Source organism: Schistocerca serialis, chromosome 7, assembly GCF_023864345.2.
Source record: "Schistocerca serialis cubense isolate TAMUIC-IGC-003099 chromosome 7, iqSchSeri2.2, whole genome shotgun sequence".
NCBI lineage: Eukaryota > Metazoa > Arthropoda > Insecta > Orthoptera > Acrididae > Schistocerca > Schistocerca serialis.
Genome location: NC_064644.1, coordinates 246,704,819 through 246,732,762, shown reverse-complemented (window position 1 = coordinate 246,732,762; position 27,944 = coordinate 246,704,819). Strand labels below are relative to the sequence as shown.

The 27,944-nt window shown below is 44.4% G+C and overlaps 1 protein-coding gene across 1 annotated transcript in view; it reads right to left on the bottom strand.

Moving 5' to 3' along the window:
* Positions 1-27,944, bottom strand: part of LOC126412993 (putative inorganic phosphate cotransporter) — a 106,885-nt gene that overhangs the window by 54,924 nt on the left and 24,017 nt on the right. Inside the window, exon 4 of the mRNA XM_050082885.1 lies at positions 7,195-7,439. Coding sequence (XP_049938842.1) covers positions 7,195-7,439 — 245 coding nt within the window. The remainder of the gene's footprint in view (positions 1-7,194; positions 7,440-27,944) is intronic.

Genomic DNA, 27,944 nt, shown 5'->3' with positions numbered 1-27,944 from the left:
CCACTGAGCTAGATAGGTGACAAAATCTCTGACGAGTATATTTATAATGCGCTCATCAAAGGAGTGTGGATGGTACTGAGGGTGTTGTCAATGTGGCAGGTATTAGAGGGACCCTTCGCTGCTTTATTCATACTAATGCCAGCGTTGTATCGAACCATAATCAGGGCACAGGAAGACGAGAAACAGTAGAGCTAAAAAAGCATAAACAACCTTTGCTGCTTCACGTCACGTTCAAATTTCGTCGAATGGTTTTGAATGGTCCCCAGTTGTTCCGAACCTGTATACCAGAGCAAAATTGCGGTTTCACTACAGTCCAAAGGGATCAGATAATGTTCAGTGGGGTTGAAGATCGTTACATTCTTGGAGTAGAGTTCAATCGACAGGGGGTGTCAGCAGTGTCGAACGAACGTTGTTAAGACGTTGTTCTGTTGCCCATCGCACTGCAATCTATCGTTTTTGACCATGGTATGTTGGGAATCAACGTCACAAGGAGAGGCGTGGTTTTATTAACGCCTTTTATCCCACATTCTCAGGGCTTTTCATGTCTATTGAGAGCGGCGGTTTGTCTAACATGTTTTCCTCGGGCTTCCATGAGAAAACAGCGTTATTTCAACGTTAGGTGTCGGGATTCTAACCTCCATCGCGGAGACGTCAAAAGCAAAAGAGGAAGGAGGGGGAGGGGGTTAAATGTGGACAAGAGGCGGTGTGACGCGTGCACGAAGCCATTAGATTAGGCAGAATTGTAGTGAAATTTGGTGCCAATGTCACATTATTAACCCACCTTACACATCTCATAAATTTCTAAGAAGTAATGTTTTTTTCTTTTTTTGGATGTATCCACATCTAGCTGTTCCTAGCATCGCCAAGACCAAGGATGACGTCGCAGAGCGCCACGCTTTTGCACCATTACAGAGGAAGGGGAGGTTGTAGCCATCTCTGAGCCAAATTTCAACTTATGCATCGCAGTGGGAGACGATTATGGTGTTCCGAATAAGTGTACTTTTATTTTATCTTATTTTATTTTTATTTCTATTTATTTATTTTTTGCACAGTGTATTAACATGTGCACTAATACAAAAACGTAAGTAAGATAAGCGTACTGAATAGTGAACACGGCTAGCATTTTATGTATTATCGCGTTCTTTTCTCCCTCTTTCTCTTTTTTTTCCTTTTGTTAGACCTATCTTCAGACAATGTAATTAATATGTCAGTTACGGAATTCCATAGTTGTGATATGATGAGGACTATAAAATTAATGCATGACGATGAATATATATTATTATTGTCAAAAGTAACAACAATAACACACACTCATCTTCCTACATTAATTTTGTTCTCCTTATTATGTAACAACTATGGTATTCTGTAACTCATATATATATATATATATAGTTGTTATATATATATATATATATATATATATATATATGAGTTACAGAATGCCAATATAAAAACACTCCTGCAGCTAGCAAAATTTACTTAAAAACAATATCTGTACTAGTAATAATACAATCATCTCATGTCAAAGACCATGATGTAGTAAAGTGTAATATCAATCATATCCATTTTCTTTGTGAAAACATCCAGTTTTGACCTTCTGTGAATCAGTGTAAAACCAACTACAGCTAAATGCTGTGTATATTTGTGTACATTGCTTGATAATGTACATTATAGAAACAGGTTTGATATGGATACCCAAGGCAGTGCACTTTAAGTACCTAAAACGTAAGAAACTTTCGGTTTCATACACGTTTCGTCACCGATTTCATTTCATTTCCGCCAGCAGCATCAGCACAGCATCTAGCTAGCACTTGGTCCACTGCATAAAGTTCTTCTAACACCTCCATCTGATGACGCCTCCAGTGGCTCGAAAACATGTTTATGGTTGAATAAATAGTACCAAAAAATAAAAAAGCGACTGGTTGCGTATTTATTACCATATAAATCGCCAAAGAAGCTTTTGAAATGTGCTACTAAAGAGAAATCCTAAGAATTAAATGAATAGTTAGAATGACTGATGATGAGAAATTGAGACAGACTAGGAAAAAGATTGCTAAAAGAAGTAGTCGGTTGATAGGAAACATCTTGAAGCATCTGGGAATCGTCAATTTCGTAATGAAACGAAATGTAGAACGCAATAAATATGGAAAGATACCAAAGTTAGAAAATAATCAGCGGGTTCAAATAGCGGTGAGCTATTGTAGCCATAAAGAGGCGAAGAGGCTTGCACAGAATAGACTAGTGTGGAGAGCTGCATCGAAACCGTCTTACGAATGAAGACATCAACTCCAGCGACTATTGCAGTTAAGCTCTGCATCGTGTTTACATATGACACGTTACAGCTTGCTTCAAACACTTCGACAGCTGGAGGGGGGGGGGGGGGGGGGGAGCACAACATAACTTTCAGTAATCAGCAGACTTACTGATTACAAATATCACATGAAGAGTTATGCTAGGTGACGCTTTATTCATAAGACCACGGAGGACGCAGAGTTTAACCTGGTTATCGAGGATTACATGCAAGGCCAATGGTTTTTTTTTACGTATACTTATTTGACTTTGCAGTTCCAGAGTTCTTAGGCAACTGAGAGTACAATATCGTAAAACATAAATCTGCTAATGGTGGCCCATCCTGGGCAATGAAACTGGAACAAAGCAGACGATATCCTCAATTTACATATATGAATAATCGCTACCTGTACCAGTTCAGCTACTCAGAAATCAACTACACCATTGAAATGCAAAATTCAAGCATTAACTTCTAGCGTAAAAGAAAACTGATAACATGTATTGTTGATATAAAATACTTAATACGGTATCACGGAAGAGTCATGAAGATTAGATGAGTAAATCGAATAAGCAGTAGAGGAACTGAATGGAACTGGGGGAATTAAAGTGTTATGGCACAAATGAACAAAAAGAAGGTGCCTGTTGATTGGACAGATCCTGAGTCATCAAAGCGAAGTCTATTTGGTTATGAAAGGAAGCGTGTAAAGGGATGGGGAAGGGTCTGAGGAAAAGTAGTATACTCCAGGGCTTGACTACAGCAAGCAGATTCAAGTGGATGCAGTTTGCAACAATTATGTAGAGATGAAGAGGCTTGTAGAGGATACTGGCATGGCAAGCTGAATTAAACCAGTTTTCAGACTGATGAACACAATTTCAACATTATTCTGAAATAAATAATTAAGTAATTTGCAAGAAAATTAATATCTTCCGAATAAAAATCTATACAATGACAAGTGGGATGTCAATGCATGACGCTTTTCCGCTGCAGAATTATCAGAGCTACACACAATTAGCCATTATATGGGGTAAATCGCTAACGAACTATGGTTTATGATTCACAAATAAATAATAGTACACACACTAACGTTAAAGTAAGCAGTGTTATTAATAAACAGTAATAATAACACAAGTCTAATTTCATAAATTTTTTGTACATTCTAAGACAAAAAAAATGGTTGCACAACGAAGGAGTTATCCGAATGGGATGGAAACCAGTAGATGTGATGTGCATTTAGTAAAAAAAAAAAGGCTACAATTTCAGAAAAACTGGATGATTTAATCAAGAGAAAGAGCTTCACAAATTGAATAAGTCAATAACTCGTTGGGCCACCTCTGGCCCGTATGCAAGCAGTTATTCGGCTTGGCTTTAATTGATAGAGTTGTTGGAAGACCACATGAATGACATCGTGATAATTCTGTCCAATAGGCGTGTTAGATCGTCAAAATCCAGAGATGGTTGGAGGGCCCTGTCCTTAATGCTCCAAACGTTCTCAACTGGAGAGAGGTCCAGCGACTTTAGTGTCAAGATAGGCATTGGCTAATACGAAGACAAGCAGTAGGAACTCTCGCCGTATGCACTCGGGCGTTAACTTGCAGAAATGTAGGCCCTGTATGACTTGCCATGAAGGACAACGGAACGTGGCTTAGAATGTCGTCGACGTACCCCTGTCCCCCAAGAGTGCTGCGAAAGACAATCTAAGGGGTCCTGCTATGAAAGGAAATGGCACTCAAGGCTATTACTCCTGGTTGTTGTGCAGTGTGGATGGCGACAATCAGTTTGGTATCCCACAACAGTCCCGGACGTCTCCACATACGTTTTTCTTCATCCTGGATTCTCACTGATTGGAACAGAATTTATCTTCAGTGATGAGTCCCGCTTCGAATTGAGCCCCGATGACCAACAAAGACTTGTCTTGGGACGCCTCGGACAGCAGTGGGATACTAACTTGCATGTCGCCCGTAACACAGCCACAACAGTCCGGGCGTCTCCAAATACGTCTTTCTTCATCTTGGATTCTCACTGATTGGAACAGAATTTATCTTCAGTGATGAGTCCCGCTTCGAATTGAGCCCCGATGACCAACAAAGACTTGTCTTGGGACGCCTCGGACAGCAGTGGGATACTAACTTGCATGTCGCCCGTAACACAGCCACAACAGTCCGGGCGTCTCCAAATACGTCTTTCTTCATCTTGGATTCTCACTGATTGGAACAGAATTTATCTTCAGTGATGAGTCCCGCTTCGAATTGAGCCCCGATGACCAACAAAGACTTGTCTTGGGACGCCTCGGACAGCAGTGGGATACTAACTTGCATGTCGCCCGTAACACAGCCACAACAGTCCGGGCGTCTCCAAATACGTCTTTCTTCATCTTGGATTCTCACTGATTGGAACAGAATTTATCTTCAGTGATGAGTCCCGCTTCGAATTGAGCCCCGATGACCAACAAAGACTTGTCTTGGGACGCCTCGGACAGCAGTGGGATACTAACTTGCATGTCGCCCGTAACACAGCCACAACAGTCCGGGCGTCTCCAAATACGTCTTTCTTCATCTTGGATTCTCACTGATTGGAACAGAATTTATCTTCAGTGATGAGTCCCGCTTCGAATTGAGCCCCGATGACCAACAAAGACTTGTCTTGGGACGCCTCGGACAGCAGTGGGATACTAACTTGCATGTCGCCCGTAACACAGCCACAACAGTCCGGGCGTCTCCAAATACGTCTTTCTTCATCTTGGATTCTCACTGATTGGAACAGAATTTATCTTCAGTGATGAGTCCCGCTTCGAATTGAACCCCGATGACCAACAAAGACTTGTCTGGGGACGCCTCGGACAGCAGTAGGATACCAACTTGCATGTCGCCCGAAACACAGCCTGAAAACAAGAATTGATAGTCTGGGTATCATTTCCTGTCATAGCAGGACCTCTCTGGTTGTCATCTGCGGCACCTTCACAGCGCAGCGATACGTTGCAGTATACTGCACCCTGTTTGTTGCCCTTCATGGCAAACCATCCTGGGCTTACATTTCAGTAAGATAACATCCACCTGCACACGAAGAGTTTCTACAGCTCGTATTCGTGGCTGCCAAACCATATCTTGGCCAGCAGGATCACTAAACCTTTCCTCAATTGAGAACGTTTTTTAGCATTATGGGCGAGGTCCTCCAACCCGCTCAGAATTTTGACGATCTGACGCACTAATTGGACAGAATTTCTCACGATATCCATCAGGAGGAGATTCACTAACTCTCTCAATCAATGCCAAGTGAATAACTGCTTCCATAAGGACCAGACGTGCACCAACGCGTTACCGACTTGTTCAATTTGTGAAGCTGTTTCTCTTGAAAAAATCATCCAATTATTCTGAAAGTGTATTCGTTTATTTGTCTCTACATGTAAATGACGCTCATCGATTTCTCTCCCATTCGGATCATTTCTTCGTGGCGCATACTTGTGTGAGTGTATTTAATTCAATTATTGACCCTGGCAACTTAATAATGCTAACTATCATAATTAAGAGCCAATGCCACTAACAAGTAAATTTTGTGCCTGCCGCAAGAATCGGAATAAAAAATCTTTTCACAATATCGAATTTTATCTTTGTATGCTGTTAATAGTAAATGATTTTCTTTTACTGAACAAGTGAGGGATTGTAATTAGAACATTTGTTATAACACCTGATAAAATAAGAACTGGTCCTTGGCACCATTTTTAATGACACAGCTGGAGTCTCAGTTAGTGTTTGAATAGTTTAAATGTTGTGAAATAAATTGCTTACTGGTGCAGTGAGTGTGTTTCGTACCCAAATATAAGATGCAGATAGCACTATATAAGGGTTGCGAGGAGCCAGGAGGAACACACCAGTGCTGTGGGTGTAATTTGGGTGGCAATAAAACTTCACACTGGATGTAGCGTGAATCCTGGTCCTAGATACATTTCGTGAAATTTTTGTTCCGTCGTTGGTATACTTGTGGCTGAAGGCCAAGCGACTGACAGAATTGTACTGACTGTTTATACTTGGGCGGGCCATTGTCTACATACATTAAAACGGTAATCCGCCTCCGTTACCGAGGTCGCTAACACACACGTGTGTGACGTCACTCGACTCGGAGATGAGCCGGTCCAGTGCTGGCAGTCGACGATGTTTTCGCTGCCAGTATTTGGCCGGCAAGTGACGGAGAAATGGTGGAGTAAAATTCTCGTCCCCTGTCTTTGCTTCAATGTCCTGGATTACTTTCCAAACCCCTCTGCGGTGGCTCGTGAAGTGAGGACATATGACAAATTTTACGGTGATCCGTCCAACAGACGAGAACGTTAAGCTCGGTGCCTCCTTGGTTCTATTTCAGAGGAGTCGATTATGACTGGCACCAGGTTTCACCCTCTCCCTTCTGGTATGATCACACAACGTAAACATGACACCACAGTACACAAACGTATCCATTACAGTAACCTACACTGAACAAACTCACTGCAGACAAAACTCTCATACACCGCGAGGAATGGGGCCATTGTGCGCCGTGGAATTCAGTTAGGCCGCTGAATGGTAATATGAAGTCTCCCAGACAACAATGCGCTACGTCTCTCTCTCTCTCTCTGAAATAGTTTTGAACGCATAATATACGACTTTAAAAATTTTGCGTAGTGTTTGGACTTTGAATATGGATTGAATGAAGCTACCACGGACAGTGAATCTTTCGTCAGTTAACCATAACTGCAGCACATGCTTATTGTTTTAGTTATAGTTAATGTCGTTGCAGATAACAAATTACAGGCATATATTCCGGTGGCGTATATAAAAATGATCATACATTGTTCCACTAATATCGTAGGAAATTACCAGGTAGCTGGTTAATTCATACAAACAACAACAACTCTCAGTCACTGGCATTAGACTGCTTACCTCCTTTTCAAGCTCCTTCTTCTCTTTGCTCTCTTTCAGATCTCTTCCAGTGTGTGTCAAAAGAAAGTCCTTTTCTTTCTCTGTGATCCTAGGGTGCGACTCAGGCTCATCGTAGATAAAGTACAAACATGGAATCACCAGAGCTATTGCGACGCCGCCGAAAATGTAGAACACAGAGTACCAGCCCAGGTTCTTCACAATGGTTCCAGACAATGCCATTGATATTACAGTGCCCAGGTATGACGCTGCAAATAGAAATAAATAAATTAATTAAAAATAGGGTGTATTTAAAGTGAATATAGAAAATGATAGCGCTGGTAGAGCGGGTCATAACAAGCTATTCCTCATAGCAACCCATGTCCGGATCCCTTTGCGTGCGGCGCTAAGAGTCGTTTAACAGCGTCGCGCGCCGCCAAGACGGTAGGCACACAGCATGCCATCCGAGCCATCATGGTAGCAGGTCTGCAGGGCAACGAATTTGTGACATCAACATAAAAGATACGTCGGATTAAAGTTTTATGATGGAGCGTTGTTCTTGGGAGGGAAGGGCAGACATGCACTGTGCTTCCGGGTCGGCGGATGGAAATGCTCACGCTGCTCAAGGGTTGTACATTCGGCGGTTTACAAATCATCGAGTACCAGATCCACGCGCATTTACTGTCATTACAGATCCCTACCAGAGACAGGTTCACTTGTGATACATTTTCCACTGGCACGTCCTCGTGATGGCACATGTACATTTAAGGCCTACTTCGAACCCCGGAATATTCATTTTGTGTTACAGATGCGAAAGCAAGACGGGCAGTCGTCAACGCACAGTGCATACGCCAGGGCTTGAAAGGAGCGTTGGTACTGTTGGAAAACGCACCCTCAAGATCCTGTAGTGCTCCATGGGAAAGGGATGTAAGCCATTCCACAATTTGGCATCTGTGGCATGGAGGTGATTTGCTCTCCTACCGCCTTCAGAAGGTTCATGCCCTTAACCTAGACGATTTTCCACGTCAAATTCAATTCTGCCGGTGGTTTTTGCAAATTTATGGTATTCAACCGGACTTTCCGAACCGCGTACCTTTTTATGGATGAAAAATCCTTTACACGAGAGGGTATGTTCTACAGCCACAATCAGCACGTGTGGGCAAGGGGAAAATCCGGACGCCGCCTTTGTACATAATTACCAAGACCGCCCTGCCGTTGTGGCCGAGCGGTTCTAGACTCTTTAGTCTGGAACCGCGCTACCGCTACGGTTGCAGGTTCGAATCCTGCCTCGGGCATGGATGTGTGGTTCGAATCCTGCCTCAGGCATGGATGTGTGTGATGTCCTTAGGTTAGTTAGGTTCAAGTAGTTGTAAGTTCAAGGGGACTGATGACCTCAGATGTTAAGTCCCACAGTGCTCAGAGCCATTTGAGCCATTTTTTCACCAAGACCACTTTGCTGTCAACATTTGGGCCTACTTAGTAGGTGATAATCTGTTCGGTGCATATACGAGGGCCGGAACTTTAATAATGGCAACTATTTATTTACAGTCCGTACAAAATAAATACGTGTTTCAAAGTTTTACTGTCCTTCAGAGAAGTCACCAGCATTGTGTATAACCCGATGCCAGCGATGTGTAACTCGTAGGATAGATACTCTTAGCAGTGCCAGTTGTGTTAACAGTTCGAGCGGCGCGGTCTGTTGCTCGACGAATTTGTAGCAGTTCTGAAGCGAATGCCGTGAAGTGTTTCCTTCAGTTTAGAAATCGAGTTGAACTCACGAGGGCTTAAGTCAGGGGAGTGCAGTAGGTGGTATAGCATTTAGCAGCTCCAACATTCAAACAAATCAGTAACAGCTTTCACTGTACGTGCTTGAGCGTTCTGCAAAATGATGGTCAGGCCCTGCAGAAAGTGTCATCACTTCTGTCTCTAAGCTGGTCGTAGGATGTGTTCCAAAAATGAACAGTATGGGGAAAGAAGTGGTGACACTTTCTGCAGGACCTGACCATCATTTTGCAGGACAATGCTCAAGCACGTACAGTGCAAGCTGTTACTGATTTGTTTTGCTGATGAGGCTGCTAAGTGCTATACCACCTACTGCACTTCAGTGACTTAAGCCCTCGTGAGTTCAACTCGATTTCTAAACTGAAGGAAACACTTCACGGCATTCGCTTCAGAACTGCTACAAATTCGTCGGGCAATAGACCGCGCCGCTCGAACTGTCAACACAACTGGCACTGCTAAGAATATCCTACGACTTCCACATCGCTGGCAACGGGTTATACACAATGCTGGTGACTACTTTGAAGGTCAGTAAAACTTTGAAACACGTATCTATTTTGTACGAGCTGTAAATAAATAGTTGCTACTATTAAAGTTCCAACCCTCGTATGTTCCACCTGCGACTGAACGCAAACAGATACTTAATCTTTTTACGAGAAACTCTGCCAGAGTTTCTGGAGCATGTTCCATTAAGTGCGACAGAGAATGTGGTTGTAACACGATGGTGCACCTGTGGTCTTCCAACACGCAGTGCGAGCTCATTTGGATGAAACTTTTGGTGAGAACTGGATAAGGCGCGGTGGGCCGGTGGCATGGTCTGCACATTCACCCAACTTGAAGCCCATTGTTGTTTTTTTTCTTCTGGGGTCACCCGATGCAATATCTACTTTGCCAGGAGTGTTTGAGAGAGTCGACAGTCACTCCAGAGTCGTTGCATTCAAGCAGTGGGGCATAATTTCGAGCACTTTTTGTAATTGTTTTCAAATAAAGGTTATAACATTTCACCACGACTTCTCATTTACTTTGACGCCACAAATACATTGAAAACGTTGTCCTGTAGACGTGCTGCCATGACGGTTCCAATGGCCTCCTCGCAGCGCGCGGCGCTAGTGTCGTATGCTAAGGGATACGGACATGGTTTGTTAAGTGAAATATGCTTGTTATGATCCACTCTACCACCCCCTCATTTTTTTACATTCGTTATATGTATATTCTTTTAAAAACACATTTTACACATAAAAGAGTTCAACATACATTAGCAAACTGACCAGTTGTGAAAAACTACTGACTAACATCTTCATTCCGCTGTCGGCATAAGCTTTTCTGTTTTCTGCAAAATCATAATTGGGTCATTACATGGTTAAGGGCGTAGCATTTATTCAATTTAAATTGAAGTATTAACGTGAAAATAAAACACAGCTGACCTGAATATGAACAATATAGGGCGAAGTTTTGATGTTGCGAACTGTATTATGTTCAGAAAAAACAGAACTCCTTAAACGACTGGAGATAGAACGTTCATATTCACAGAACATGTACGTTATTATGTTTTGCAGAAATGATTAGCATTTGACTCATGCCGGCCCGCGGGTTCAAGTCAACATCGATAACGAGGCGCAAAACGAGCGTGCGGCTCTCGTTGTCGCTACAAACCGAAGGTAATGGATCAGTGTGACTTGAACAGAGGTGCAGGAAGCCTCGCAAACGTATACTCCAACCATACCTCCAAATCAGTGATTTGAAAGGGCGTATTATTGGCATGACGCGAATGTGATGCATCCATCCGGAAAATTGCTCCTCGTGTGGGACGAAGTGTTTTATCAGTGCAACGGGTGTGTGCACAGTGGTTCACGGAAGGCCGTAGAACACGACGAGATGCAATCAGGTCGCACCATCCAGATGACACCCCAGTAGATCGACGCATCCGAATGGCAGCGCTGCACGAACACGTGCCTCTTTGGTGTTACAAGATGACAGCCTTTCCCCCTAGCCCACCAGATTACCAGACTTACTGTCAGCTGAAAATGTGTGGGATATGGAGATACGACGGGTGCAGCGCTGAGACCCAATGCCAAACACCACAGATGAACTGTGGAACCACTTGAGTGCAGCATGGATCGCTATATCACAGGATGCCATTTGCGCCTTATACGCCTCGATTCCATCACGCAGTCGTTCAAAGTGTTCGGTTTTTTCTGAACATGAGTATATACAGAGTATGCTGATGCTATAACATCATACTAAATACTCATATACAACTACTCACTGGACGAAATATCCGTATCCAAAGACTGGAAAACTGCATAGGTCACTCCAATATTAAGAAAGGCAATTAGAGTAATCCACTAAATTCCAGGCCCATATCATTATGACGGTGGTATTATGTAACATATATTGTGTTCGAACATTATGAAGTACCTTGAAGAGAACGGTCTATCGACACACAGACAGAACAGATTTAGAAAACATCGTTCTTGTGAAAAACTAGTTCTTTGCTCACACGAAGTGCTGAGTGCTATCGACAAGGAATTTCAAATTGATTCTGTATTTCTAGATTTCCAGAAGGCGTTTGACAAAGTACCTTACAAGCGCCTTGTAATCAAATTGTGTGCTTATGGAATATCGTCTCAGTTATGCGACTGAATACGTGGTTTCCGGTCATAGAGGTCACAGTTCGTAGTCATTGACGGAAAGTCATCGAGTAAAACAAAAGTGATTTCTGGCTTTCCCCAAGGACCTCTGTTGTTCCTTATCTAAATAAAGATTTTGGCAACAATCTGAGCAGACGTCTTAGATTGTTTATAGATGATTCTGTCGTTCATCGTCTACTAAGGTCACCAGAAGATCAAAATAAATCGCAAAACGAATTAGAAAATATATGTGTATGGTGCGAAAATTGGCAGTTGACGATAAATAATGAAAGGAGTGAGGTCATCCACATGTGTGCTAAAAGAAATCTGTTAAACTTCAATTACTCAATGAATCAATCAAATCTAAAGGCCGTAATTTCAACTAAATACCTAGAAATTACAATTACAAACAACGTAATTTGGAAAGGACACACAAAAAATGTTGTGGGGAAGGCGATTCAAAGACTGCGTTTTGGTGGCAGAACACTTAGAAGACGCAACAGATCTACTAAAGAGCTTCCTCCACTACGCTTGTTTGGCCTCTTCTGGAGTACTGCTGCGCGGAGTGGGATCTTTACCAGATAGGAGTACATCGAGAAAATTAAAAAAAGCAGCACGTTTTGTGTTACTGAGAAATAGGGGAGAGAGTGCCACTGACATGATTCAGGATTTTCGGTGGACATCATTAAAGCAAAGGCGTTTCTCGTGGTGGCGGGACATTCTCACCAAAGTTCAATCATCATCTCTCTCCTCCGAATGTGAAAAATATTTTGTTAACGCAGACCTATTTAAAGAGAAACGATCTTCATAATAGAATAAAGGAAACGAGGGCTCGCGCGGAAAGATATAGGGGTTCGTTTTCTCCACGCGCTCTTCGAGACCGGAATAATAGAGAATTATTGTGAAGGAGGTTCGATAAACCCTCTGCCAAGCACTTAAGTGCGATTTGCAGATTATCCATGGAGATGTAGATATAGACCTCCAGTCTCAGTGGATCCTAATGCACTTCTTAAAATGAACTTTGATTCAAAATTTCGCTCCTTTTTGGACATGTCGTCTATCATAGAGGAGTAACTGCCGGCACTGCTCAGTGGTAGTCTTCGCAGAGTATGTGTCGTGGACAGTCTCACTGGTGGTTAATAATGAATTACCTGTCACACAGTCCAAGATCATTTTCTCAGTTTCTGCTGCGTGGACAATTCTTTGACGATAGTCTTGGCCAGTTCTCTTTCAATGAAGACGGAACGTGGTGCGAAACATTTCTCTACATGTAGTATAGCTGGTCCCGTAGGTGGCGGGATGGTAGAGTATCTACATTTTCAGGATGTCAAAAGGCTGAGGAACGAGGCTGCGTGGCACGCCGATGAATGTCCAGAGGGAAGCGGCTGTCAAAATTAACAATTTATTTCCTACTCTTGCGTCAGCATTGAGGTGATGTGGGGAGTAAGCCACTCCCCAGAGTCACGGGTGCTGGCGACCAGCCTGCTTGTTGCATCACGTGCTCACACCCTGCTCTGCTGACACCTGCTCACCTATTGCGCGAGCCACGGCACAGGTGTCAGCAGCGCGTGGAGATGAACAGGAGGCTAGGAGAGGTGGTCAACCACAGTATGAATAGCCGCACATGGGCAGCCAAAGCGTGCAGCGAGAGCGTGCGCCCACTGCACTCTCGGAAGACAGCTGCTGTGCCCGGGATGTGACTCAGTGCCCCTGGGTACGAATCCATCGAGTGAGGCAAGAAGTCGTGCCGTGCCACCAAGTCCAGAGGGTGAACTCAGTGCAATAAACTGTTACTGCGGCGGAGATTTGAACCCATGGCTGCTGCGCCTCCTCGTCTGGCTTAGTCCCTTCATCCTGGTAGGTTGCTGGGCTGACAATGAATCTGTTGCAAAATCGACAACTATTTATTCCATATAGCAACGAACATTCTGTGTCAATGCACCGTTTCTGTTCCCACACTACTGAAACTCTAACGATGGAGAAATCCGCTTGCCTGTGCCATGCATTACCACTATGACGGTAGGTCACTCAGAGCGAGCCTAGCCGGTCGTGCAACAAATCAACATTGCCGTTATGTTACATCCTCTCATAGATTTTGCCCCAAAATAGTAGTGGCAAGTCGCCCGGTGTGGCCGAGCGGTTCTAGGCGCTACAGTCTGGAACCGCGCGACCGCTACGGTCGCAGGTTCGAATCCCGCCTCAGGCATGGATGTATGTGATGTCCTTAGGTTAGTTAGATTTAAGTAGTTCTAAGTTCTAGGGGACTGATGACCTCAGAAGTTAAGTCCCATAGTGCTCAGAGCCATTTGAACCATTTTTGAAGTAGTGGCGATACACCAGCCTCCTCCGCCTAAAAGACCCGGCCCCTCAGGTCTCCCTTAATACTGAGCTGCAAAGTGCATCACATGTACCACACAAGTTTCTATTACACAAATATCCTGTGCCTCACTTTACACAGCTGAGAGTCTGTATTAAACTTACAAACATTACGTGCTAAATTTCTTCTTACGCTACCACTTAGCTGCTCGGGACTACCTAGTTAACAGTTCATTATTTTCCTTGGAACACTCATTACTTTGAGCATTTATACTTCTCGCTCTCTGTCCCCTTCGCTGTTCTCCTTGCAAATATTCAGAGCTTAATCTGTGGGCTTACAGCCTCTTAGACACTAAGAAATACATGTCTCTCTGACATTTACACTATAATATTTTTCATTCACCACTTTCATACTCCAGGGATTCAGTTTTCGGTGATTTTTAACCGAAATTCGGTTTGTTGGCCAGCTCTTCACCTGAAAGAGATCAAGGCTATGCACAGCCGAGTTAGAGCAAGGTATAGCGACAATCAAAGTGACGGTTACACTACGTTGCCCTTCCCTATTCTTTTGAACATGCCGCACCAACTATTTTGCAGAAATTCGCCCTTCTTGTGTGGCTGTTAACTATTTCAGGAAATGAACCAGGTCTGATCCCGAAGTACGGTTCAGGATGGTTAGATTCTGCTCTAGGAATACCTCTAGTGGTTTGTTTCGCCAATACAGCTGCAGCTGTGTTATGTCAAAGCGAGTAATTCCTACCACCGTAGCTGGTACATGGAAGGTTGGAAATGTTATGTCACATACCGTCTGGTCGATCAACAGTTCTAATCATTTCAGTCCTGTGAGCCTTTTTTACTCGTAGCAACTCGCTACCACTACCACACGGTCGTTGTTGTTGTTGGTATGGTCTTCAGTCCTGAGACTGGTTTGATGCAGCTCTCCATGCTAATCTATCCTGTGCAAGCTTCTTCATCTCCCAGTACCTACTGCAGCCTACATCCTTCTGAATCTGCTTAGTGTATTCATCTCGTGGTCTCCCTCTACGATTTTTACCCTCCACGCTGCCCTCCAATACTAAATTGGTGATCCCTTGATGCCTCAGAACGTGTCCTACCAACCGATCCGTTCTTCTAGTCAAATTGTGCACTCCTGCCCATTACTGGGATCCTAACCAGTAGGTACAACTGTGCCTGGTCCGTCCTGATCTCTACTGATTCCATTTGATAACAGCAAGCCAAACTCTGTCGACTGGACGCCACCACCTATCACATCTCTGACAGTAGTTTCCCTCTGCACTTACTTCAAACCAAAAAGATATTGTACGGGCTACGGAAAAACAGGATTCAACTGTTTGTGCAATATGTCATGAAGAGCCTGTTGTAAGCATGTCATTTTCACTCTCGTGTCCCAAACATCGTCCGCTAGCGATTGTAGAAATCTTGTCTGATGACTTTTGGGTCCAGCAGCTCTACCCCTGCCTGCGGAATCCTCAGGCCTCGATTCACAGTGTCCTCCAATGGCTTTGTGTACTTCATCACCTCAATTGTCAGCTTCTGAAGAATACGCGTATTTCTAAGCTGAAGAGGTTTCTGACGTCATCCTAGCATGACTGTCGCCCACCATGCAGCCTGGCAACCAGGAGTGATGGTCTGGGGTGCCATTTCCTTTCATAGCATGACCGGTTTGGCTGGCACCCTTACAACATAGCCGTCGACGATATTCTATTCTATGCCCCAAATTTTTTGCCTTTCATGGTAAGCCATCCTGAACTTACATTTCAGCAAGATAATGCCCGCCCCCGCAGAGCGAGAGTTTCTACGTACTGTCTCCGTGATTGCCAAACCCTAACTCCACAGTTGAGAACGTCTAGAGATTTATAGGCAGGGCCCTCCAACCAGCTCGGGATTTTGACGATCGAACGCTCCAGCTTGACAGAATTTGGCTCGATATCTCTCAGGAGGGTATCCAACAACTCTATCAATTAATGCAGAACCAAATAAATACGTGCATAAGGTCAAGAGGTGGGCCAACGCGTTATTGACTAGTTCAATTTTTGTAGCACTTTTCCTTGAATAAACGGTTCAACTTTTCTGAAATCATGATCATTTGTTTGTCTGTACATGTACAGCTCATCTACCGACTTGTGTCCCATTCGAATAATTCCTAAGTGGAACTTAGTTCTTTTTTTTCTTTTTAGAATATACACTCCTGGAAATGGAAAAAAGAACACATTGACACCGGTGTGTCAGACCCACCATACTTGCTCCGGACACTGCGAGAGGGCTGTACAAGCAATGATCACACGCACGGCACAGCGGACACACCAGGAACCGCGGTGTTGGCCGTCGAATGGCGCTAGCTGCGCAGCATTTGTGCACCGCCGCCGTCAGTGTCAGCCAGTTTGCCGTGGCATACGGAGCTCCATCGCAGTCTTTAACACTGGTAGCATGCCGCGACAGCGTGGACGTGAACCGTATGTGCAGTTGACAGACTTTGAGCGAGGGTGTATAGTGGGCATGCGGGAGGCCGGGTGGACGTACCGCCGAATTGCTCAACACGTGGGGCGTGAGGTCTCCACAGTACATCGATGTTGTCGCCAGTGGTCGGTGGAAGGTGCACGTGCCCGTCGACCTGGGACCGGACCGCAGCGACGCACGGATGCACGCCAAGACCGTAGGATCCTACGCAGTGCCGTAGGGGACCGCACCGCCACTTCCCAGCAAATTAGGGACACTGTTGCTCGTGGGGTATCGGCGAGGACCATTCGCAACCGTCTCCATGAAGCTGGGCTACGGTCCCGCACACCGTTAGGCCGTCTTCCGCTCACGCCCCAACATCGTGCAGCCCGCCTCCAGTGGTGTCGCGACAGGCGTGAATGGAGGGACGAATGGAGACGTGTCGTCTTCAGCGATGAGAGTCGCTTCTGCCTTGGTGCCAATGATGGTCGTATGCGTGTTTGGCGCCGTGCAGGTGAGCGCCACAATCAGGACTGCATACGACCGAGGCACACAGGGCCAACACCCGGCATCATGGTGTGGGGAGCGATCTCCTACACTGGCCGTACACCACTGGTGATCGTCGAGGGGACACTGAATAGTGCACGGTACATCCAAACCGTCATCGAACCCATCGTTCTACCATTCCTAGACCGGCAAGGGAACTTGCTGTTCCAACAGGACAATGCACGTCCGCATGTATCCCGTGCCACCCAACGTGCTCTAGAAGGTGTAAGTCAACTACCCTGGCCAGCAAGATCTCCGGATCTGTCCCCCATTGAGCATGTTTGGGACTGGATGAAGCGTCGTCTCACGCGGTCTGCACGTCCAGCACGAACGCTGGTCCAACTGAGGCGCCAGGTGGAAATGGCATGGCAAGCCGTTCCACAGGACTACATCCAGCGTCTCTACGATCGTCTCCATGGGAGAATAGCAGCCTGCATTGCTGCGAAAGGTGGATATACACTGTACTAGTGCCGACATTGTGCATGCTCTGTCGCCTGTGTCTATGTGCCTGTGGTTCTGTCAGTGTGATCATGTGATGTATCTGACCCCAGGAATGTGTCAATAAAGTTTCCCCTTCCTGGGACAATGAATTCACGGTGTTCTTATTTCAATTTCCAGGAGTGTATTTCAACTCGATACCTCCCACATAATATCGTAAATAAGAGTAAATACCGACATTTACAATATAAAATACCCATGTTACTTCCTCGATCTTAATGCATATGGTACCTTTCAAACAGGTGCCTCTGTACTCTCGCTTGTACTTTTCCACTTTTCCCGGTTTCTGTGCCTCCACGCAGACTACTCCTGGGATCAACTCTGGGATGCTTCAGAAAAGTCGCAAGTGTTCGATATGCACCTTTGTTGACCTCGCCGGCAATTGTAGCTTAACGTTGTCTATTGAAATAGTCTCTATCACTTGGTAGGGTCTATGGTAAATCATGACAAAATTCTTTTTCTTACGCTTTGGTGCGTAAGGGCTGGATTAGATCATGCACTGGCCTCCTCTATAATGCAATAAGTTCACCATGCTTTTCAAAGCTTCCGCCTGTTTCTCTAGGACCTTGTGTTTGCTTCTGCTACCACCTCCACACCTCTAACAGTACGCTCGCGAACTCGTCGTCGTTACACCGCTACTGGTCCCTCGAAGTTCAGTAGGCATGGTAACAGAGAATGTACCTAAGACATTTGTCAGAATCAGTGTAAAGAATAACAGTCATAATGGGTGAAATATCAGGTTTCAGATAAATACGACGAGGGGGAAGTGGTATTTAGTAATAGGAGTTGAATTAAGGGTCCACAGGTTGTAGCGGGTAGAGCGCGGGTGCTTGAATAAATACAGCAGTGGTATTGCACTGTTCATGAAACACCATATGCTCAATGGGTCTCTCGGGAATGAGAGGATATATTTTCAGGTGCTGTCCCTCAGCTCGTAAATACATTGCCGGAAAAAATTAGTACACCTTTTTACAGGTTACGACTTTACTCAAAATTTATTGTTACAACAGTGCTTATGGAGTACATGAAATGATTACTTCTATATATCAACAGCACAAGCGGTTCTGAGGTACAGGCACCGACCCATGCTGAAACACCCATATTAGTAAGTAGTGTAGCCTCCACGGATTGCAAAGCAGGCGCTGACTCTGACATCCATTCGATAGAACAGATGGCGAATATTGTCCTCGGATATGTTATTCCATGTCTCGGTAAAAAGGGAATTGAGCCCCTTTGGGATTTAATGAAGAAAATTTTGGCGACAGGAGGAGATGCCAGACGAGTGGAGAACTAGTGTACTGATCCCAATATTTAAGGGGAAAGGTGATGTGCAGGACTGCAGTAACTGTAGAGGTATTAAACCGATGGCACACACAATGAAAATTTGGGAAAGAGTTATAGAAGCAAGATTACGCAAGGAGACTGTGGTGTGTGAAGAACAGTTTGGGTTCATGCCTGGAAGAGAAACAACTGATGCAATACATGCTTTAAGGCGGATAGTGGAGAGACACGGAGAGCTACAAGCCGATCTACATATGGCTTTCATTGATTTTGAGAAAGCGTATGACAGAGTCCCAAGGGACGAAATATGGAGAAGCATGAGAGAGCAGTGCATGCCAGAGAAGTATGTGAGGTTAGTGAAGGAAATGTACAGAGGAGCAATGACACAGGTGAGAAGTAGTGTGGGCATGACAAAGGAGTTTCCAGTAAAATCAGGGTTACATCAAGGGTTTGCACTTAGTCCCTACCTCTTTGACCTGATTATGGATGTACTGGTGAAAGATGTGAAGAAGGAAGCACCGTGGAATATGATGTGGTTTTTTATGAGCAGAGCATCGACAGACTTGAGGAAAAGCTGGAGCATTGGTGGAAGGCATTAGAAGAAAGAGGGATGAAAATTGGCAGGACAAAGTCAGAATATTTAGCACTGAAGGATGTGCAGATGGGGTCTTGCAAGATCTAGGATGATGAGCTGAAATCGGCCTGCAAATTTAAATACCTGGGGTCGTACATACAGAGGGATGGAGGACTGGAAAGCGAATAGAACACCGAATAAATTGCGGTTGGAACAACTGGAGGAAAATGAGTGGAGTGTTGTGTGACTAGAAGGTGAGCATTGGGTTGAAAGGGAAAGTGTACAAGTCGGTGGTAAGGCCTGCTATGATACACGGGGCAGAGACATGGCCAGTCACAGTAGCCCAGGAAAGGAAGAGGAAGTGGCAGAAATGAAGATGCTGAGGTGGATGTGTGGGGTAACAAGGAAGGACGGAATTACAAATGAATTTGTTAGAAGAGCTGTGAAAGTGGGACCCACGGGGAAAAAGATACAAGAGAGCAGACTAAGGTGGTACGGACACTTACAGAGAAAAGGGGGAAGAGTATATTGGAAACAGAGTTGAAGATATAAAGATTGAAGGAGCGAGAAGGAGAGGAAGACCGAAGATGAGGTGGAAGGATAAGATATCCGGGGACCTAAGGGAGAAAGGATGGAAGAAGGAAGAGGCAATGGATGGAGAACTATTGTAGGAGAAGGATCCAGAAGAGCAACACCGACCCTTCTTGACGTGGGACAAGGCGACGATAAAGAAGAAGAAGAAGAAAGAAGATGTTATTCCATTTCTGCTCACCTATTTGCGTGATTCTTTAAGAGTTATTGGTTTATGAGTCGCCTGAGTCATTTATCGTCCCATCATATACCACAAGTGCTCGAATGGAGACAAGTCTGGAGATCGCGCTGGTCAGGAAAGTTGTTGCAGAGCACATTAAGTTTCATGGGCAATGTGTGGGCGAGCATTACACATCACGTTCATGTTGTAAGAATGGGTAAAGTACGGGTCTAACAACTTTCTGCACGTACCGAGCTCTGGTTAGCGTCCCCTCCAAAAACACCAAAGGTGAACGAGAGTTGAAGCTTAACCCACCCCAGCCGAAAAGACCTGGTGTGGGGCCAGTGTGTTTTGGACAAATGCGCTCTACTGGACGGCGCTCATTAGGCCTAGGTCATACGCGCAAACGACTATCACTTATGTGCAGGCAGAATGTGCTTAATCCACTGAAGACCACGGCGCGCCATTCCATCTTGTGTAATTCACAATATCCGTTTAAGTAAATTAGAATATAACAGCATACGAGGAAATGCTATGAAATGGTTCAGTTCCTACATCTCTGATAGGAAATAAATGGTGTCATTAGGAAATATGCATGAATTCAGTTATCAGCCATCATTCAACTGGGAACTAATTACGTCTGGCGTCCCACAAAGTTCCATCTCAGGGCCCTTGCTTTTTCTTGTGCATATCAATGACCCTCCACAAGTAACATTACCGGGTGCCAAGGTTTTTTGTTTGCAGATGATACAAACATTGAAATAAATGACAAATCAATTGTAGTCATAGAAAGATCGACTAATGAAGTTTTGATGGACATTAAAAATGGTTTCTAGCCAATTCTTTGTCACTAAACTTTGAAAAAACACACTACATGCAATTCAGAACTTGTAAGAGGTTTCCAGTACACGCCTAAAATATGATGACAAATAGATGGAAGAAGTGGACAGTGTTAAATTCTTGCGATTGTAGCTTGATAATAAATTCAGTTGGTAGGAGCACCACAGAAATGCTAAGGCGCCTAAACGCATCTCTATTTGCAATGCGAATATTGTCAGACGTAAGGAATATAAAAATGTAAAAGCTGTCATACTGTCCTTAATTTCATTCCATAATGTCATATGCCATATGTGATTATTTTTTGGCATAACCCAACAAGAAAGGCTAAAGTTCTCCGGATACAAAACATGTAATAAGAATTATTTGTGGTGCGATCTCAAGAACATCCTACAGAGGCCAGTTTGACATCTAGGGATATTAACTACTGCTCACCAACATATTTATTCCTTAATGAAATTTGACATTTAAATATATCTCTTTTACAAACCATCAGCTCAGTTCACGGAATCAATACTATAAATAAGAACAACCTTCACAAAGACTTAATGTCACTTACTTCGGTCCAGAAAGGTATCCATTATTGAAGAACACACATTTTCAACAACTTACCAGCTGTCATAAAAAGTTCAACTACCAATACAATTCAGTTTAAGAGGAGCCTAAAGGATTTATTGTGGCCAACTCCACTTACTCCACTGATGAATTTCTTAGCAGAAATAACTGGTGTGTGTGTGTGTGTGTGTGTGCGTGTGTGTGTGTGTTACTAAATATGTAAAACAATGCGAATATTAGTACAATCTGATCTCCGTACGAATTCAGTGCAGCAATGTGATCATTGTAAGTATGTGTTGTAAAATGAGTCTCCTATTCAGCGTTTATACCTCATAAATGAAAATCTGTTCAAATATTTTTTGACTCATTCCACATCCATGACGATCATACCGCTTAGGATCTGTGGAAGGTACATTAGCATCTTCATATTTGTTTCCATTGTCAATATTTATTGTGTATTGTTTTCCTCTGACATATTCTACATCCTGAAGGATCTTCTCACTATGGATCAACTGGAACGAAACGTACATATAATCAAACCTAATCCTCTAACGACACCAGTCGAGGCATGCACGTCGATGCTTTGGCGGGAGTGTAAGACGGCTACAGATGTGCGTGCCCTTTTGTCGCACTGCTAGTAACTGGTTCGCAATAGTTCGTGTTGACAGACCCTGGCTCGCAAGCCCTTTTATAAGTGCCGTGGTATCTGTACTATCTGCCTCTGTTGCCCTTACAAGACGACGATTAGGGCGGGCGCTGACATCAATCTATTGTAGAATTATGGAACATGTTTCATGCTCAAGAATTATAGCGTTATTGGAAAAGGAACATCTCGCCTAAAAACCAACAGGGATTCCGCAAACAGAGATCCTGCGAAACTCAGCTCGCTCTGTACCTCCAAGAGACCCACAGGGCCGTAGACAATTGCGCTCAGTTTCATGCCGTCTTCTTTGACTTCAGGAAACCATTTGACACCATCCCACACTGCCGTTTAGTGGAAAAAGTACGAGGTTATTGAGTACTGGAGCAGATTTGCGACCGGATTGAAGACTTCCTTGCAGATAGAAGTCAACACCTCGGAACAAAATCGACGGATGTAAAAGTAGTTTCCGGTGTACACCAAGGAAGTGTGATTCAAAATGGTTCAAATGGCTCTGAGCACCATGGGACTTAACATCTGTGGTCATCAGTCCCCTAGAACTTAGAACTACTTAAACCTAACTAACCTAAGGACATCACACACATCCATGCCCGAGGCAGGATTCGAACCTGCGACCGTAGCAGTCGCGCGGTTCCGGACTGCGCGCCTAGAACCGCTAGACCACCGCGGCCGGCAAGGAAGTGTGGTAGGACGGTTACTGTTTACAATATATATGTATAAAAGATCTAGTAGAAAGAGTCAGAAGCTTTCCAATGCTGTTCGCAGATGATGCTGTTGTCTATTACAAAGTAGCAACGTCAGAAGATTAACGATTTTGAGAATGACCTCCAGAGAACTGATGAACGGTGCAGGCTCTGGCAGTTGACCCTGAACGTAAGTAAAGGCAACATATTGCGCATACATAGGAAAAGAAATCCACTAGTGTATAGCTACATTATTGATGGAAAATAGCTGCAAGTAATATCTGCCGTAAAATATGATACCTTAAGTGGAATGACAACATAACATAAATAGTGAGAAAACAGTTGCCACACTCAGATTCATAGTAAGAATTCTCTGGCAATATAACTCATTGACGAAGGAAGTGGCTAAAAATACGCTTGTTCGACCGATGCTTGAGTACTGTTCATCTGTCTGGGACCCCAGCCAGATAGGACTGATAGAAGAGAGAGAAGATCCAACGAAGAGCGGCACGTTCCGTCACGGGATCGTTTAGTCGGCACGGGAGCATTACGGAGATTCACAATAAACTTCATTGGCAGACATTATATGAGAAGCGTTGTGCATCACGGAGGGATTTGATATTCAAATTTCGAGAGAGCACTTTCCGGGAAGAGTCGGACAACTTATTACTTCCCCCCAACAATCTCGCGTAATGACCATGAGGAGAAAATCCGAGAAATTGGAGCCAATCGTTCTTCCCATGCGCTATTAGGAAGTCGAACAGGCTTGGAGGGATCAGAGGTACAAAAAGTATCCCCCGCCACACACCATTAGGTGGTTTGCGGAGTACGATGTAGATGTGTTTGTGGACGCCCAGAACCTCGTCCACGAGTGTGAGAATGCTCCGTGACCTCTAATACCGCCGGCCGAAGTGGCCGTGCGGTTAAAGGCGCTGCAGTCTGGAACCGCAAGACCGCTACGGTCGCAGGTTCGAATCCTGCCTCGGGCATGGATGTTTGTGATGTCCTTAGGTTAGTTAGGTTTAACTAGTTCTAAGTTCTAGGGGACTAATGACCTCAGCAGTTGAGTCCCATAGTGCTCAGAGCCATTTTGAACCTCTGATACCAGCGTTGTTTCACAACCGATGCCGCACATCCAACTTGAGTAGCAGTTCTCCGTAAAAAAAACATCCCGCCACTCAGAAAGCCACAGTCTGCCTCCTTTCAAACTGTAGGAAACACGAGTGCATATCCATGGCATGGCTGCCTGCTTGCTTCACACGATTTCTACACCTGGCGTTCTGGCTGTCAGCATTCCGTAATAAAGAATAGACACAGATGACGCTCTAATAGCTATGCCACTACACTATCTGTTGGCGGATGACGCTGAAGCCATTATCAGCACATCCACTGTACCCAAGTGGTATATCCCGTCATCGGATCAAAATCAGCGTCGTCTTTCCCGGTGTACTATTTTTTTCCGGCAGTGTGTTTGAAAAATGTCATGTTTACTCCTGATAAAATTCCTTATTCAAACAATCAGTTACGGTCAACTGTCCATCACCAGGTGCGTTAAAGTATTCATAGCATCATATTAGACGAAATAGAGAACCATTAACACCAGATGATAAAATCATTGTTATTGTTGTTGTGATATCGTAGTATAAATTAGAGCGCAAATCCACAAAAGAAAAGAAAAGAAAAGAAAACAAACAAACACTGTCAGAACAGGCCGTGAAGGCCCAGCGGTACCGACCGTCCCTCGTGTCATCCTCAGCCCTTAGGTGTCATCGGATGCGGATACGGAGATGCATGTGGTCAGCACACAGCTCTCCTAGCTGTTGTCAATTTTCGTAATCGGTATCGTCAGTCTACAGGGTGAACGTTAATGGAACCGACAAACTCCAGGGACGGATTCCTGACTGGAAATAGAGACAAAAGATTCTATGCACATGTGTCCCAACAGTGACGGTGTCCTTGCAACGACAACAAATTGCCCCGGAACACACTACAGAGCTGCATCACATCCACGTCACAACCGATGTTTAAAATGATCTCCATGGGACTGCGGGTGATAGGGATAGTAGCGGTTGTCGTGTAGGACACACATGATCGTACTTTGGCTTACTCCGTGTTGGCGGGCGACTTGCATGGAGCTTGTGTTAGGGATACTCTCAATATCCTGTAGAATCCGGGCCTCCAAATCTGGTGAACGCACAGTCCGCCGCCTAATTGCACGTTCGACTATTAGGGACTATGATCACAAAAACGTCCTAAGAGGGCTTGAAATGTTGTGATGGGAGATGTAGTTGGTGTCTGTGAGGGTGCAGCCGACCGTTGTGCCTGAACCGTTCTAGGCGCTTTAGTCCGAAACCGCGCTGCTGCTACAGTCGTAGGTTCGAATCCTGCCTCGGTCCTGGATGTATGTGATGTCCTTAGGTTAGTTAGGTTTAAGTAGTTCTATGTGTAGGGGCCTGATGACCTCAGATGTTAAGTCTCATAGTGCTTAGAGCCATTTGAACCATTTTTTGCTAACGAATGGTGTCACTCTGTGTTCTGCGACGAATCGTTCCTCTGCACTACCGCTGATGAAGAAGAACCAAGAGGGCCGGCCGCTGTGGCCGAGCGGATCTAGGTGCTTCAGTCCGAAGCCGCGTTGCTGCTACGGTCGCAGGTTCGAATCCTGCCTCGGTCATGGATGTGTGTGATGTCCTTAGTTAGTTAGGTTTAAGTACTTCTAAGTCTAGGGGACTGATGACCTCAGATGTTAAGTCTCATAGTGCTTAGAGCCATTTGACCCATTTTTTTCTGTGAGGGTGCCTTTTTTGGTATAGCCATGCTGCCTCTCGACCGTTTCCATCAGCTTGGCAGTACACAAACACCATCTCGGCTTGTTCCCGACGCAAATACCGGATCATTCTGCTGTGTACAGTACGCTGCGTCAATCACATAGCCTGCAAAACACAAGGACCAAAGGGCACGTGGTGAGTACCATTCGTCAGCGCCATCTACCGTGGCAAAGGTGCATGTCCGTACACATGTCTACAGGACCTTTTTTCCTCCATTTCCAGTCAGGCCAGCCAGGAATCCGTCCCTGCAGTTTGTTGGTTTTAACGTTCTCCAAGTATATATATATATATATATATATATATATATATATATATATGATGTGCTTTGTAGTGAACTCATTCGTGCTGTAACTGCAGTCGGCGTTAACGGTATTACTATATGATAACAGTGTCTAACTTTTTATTTTATCAGCTTACGTTAATGATTTTATATTTTGCCGAATAGGATGGTGTGATTATTTTTATGAAACTGATGATAGTCAGTCGACCGAAACTGGCTCTGTAAATGAAGAATTTTGTTGGTAGGTCAAGGGGATAAGATTACATTTATGGAAGAAAAGAGGATAAGTTTTAAAGTTTAAGACAGGCATGGAGAACCTTTGGTACTTGCTTAAGGTCGCGGTTCACCTCGTTACGTAACGCAACAGCAGCGCTCTTAACGCCTGAGTCACAACTGTAGCGTCCGTGACGGCGGTAATGTTTAGGGGTAACGCAACAATGACAATGGCACCTCTTTTCCTGTCACGCCACGCCAACAACATATGCCTCAAGACACGATTTACTGATGGTACATTCTTTTTATGTCCACCCCTCAGCAGATGTTTACATTTATTTACGCGTCATGGACATTCCTCCTTTACTCACGACATATGAAACCAAACGCGGGCCGGATCTGCAGGGCTTGCCGGTTGCCCACTCGTGGGTTAAGCGGCCGTTCTCCAGAAGTTAGGATCAGACACGTGACAACAGTGACTTTATCACATATTCCTCTTTTGAAAATAATTAATGTCATTTTCCTCTTGTTGAACACTTGAATCGTTTCCATATACTGATAGGACGTAAGGGGCTATTATGATAATGTGTAAAATAGAGAATAGGACGTCTACGTTGATGGAATTAGGTATAGATTTAAGGAGAATAATTCGTGAAAGACCGTAATTCTGTAATATTACACAAGTCAAGCAAAAGTACTGTTGTAGGATGACTCTTGGAATTACAAAAAGCGTGTCCCTATTGCAAAAACCCTATCTCTGCTATCGAATAGACGGGCCAAAGTCTTACACTGTAAAGGTGAATGGAACCCTTGGCGAGACAGCTTGAAGAGTAAATTTCGTAACAGTGGACTTAAGCATGTACGACGTGGACAAATCTCAAAGTGTAAATACACATCTAAAGAAAGTTTATCTGGCAAAATCAGATCGCGCGCATTACCAAAACACATGTATGAAAACCAGAAGTTTTCAGCAGTGTCACATCGTGCAGCGAAAGGAATGTACAGAGGATGTGTATCACACCACACTACTGTATCACGCATCGTGGCACACTGAGTAGACAGCTGTGGCATCGAACCCACATTAACCATTGAGGCATGGTTCGAATTCTCGTTAGATTCCATTTTTATTTTGTAGACGTCCATTCCCTAGCTCTCATCATTTACAGGCAGGTCATCATTTTGTCATATTACAATAGCCTATCATATCAGAATGGGATCCATTAAACTGCATTCATGTGTCTACTAACCGCGCACAGCGCAACCATAACTGGTTTTGTCAGGTTCTTGTTAAGCGCTTCAGTACACACACGATGAATACGTCGATATGCTTTTGGTGCTGGGTTCATCCGATAACCAAGCTGTTGGTGCTGCCGCTGCTCGCACTGCATGGTACCCTCAAATGCACCATCCCGATAAGAATGTTTTTTCGTAGCGTGGAGCAACGCCTTCGTACGCAAGTACTGGACAGAGGTCGTTCAAGGACTAAAGGTACCCCACAAACTACGGACGCGATTCTAGAAACCGTTCAGTAGTCCCCTCGGCGAAGTACCCGTGATATTGCAAGGCAGTTCCAGATATGTGGAAGGCTCACTGCTGGAGTGTTGCACGTTGAAGAACTGCCTCCATATCATTATATGTTAACTCAGCGCCAGCAGCCTGAAGACCGCATTCGACGAGTACAGTTTTGTGAATGGTTTTTGAAGCGAGTGGAACACAACGAACATTTTATAAATAATGTGATACGGACTGACGGATCTAGCTTCACCCGTGAAGGTACTTTCAACCTCCATAATTGCCATTATTGGTCGAAAAGTAAACCACATGTCACCTGTGAAAGTGGATTTCAGGCAAGCTTTGGCAAAAACCTTTGGGTTGAAATCGTGAG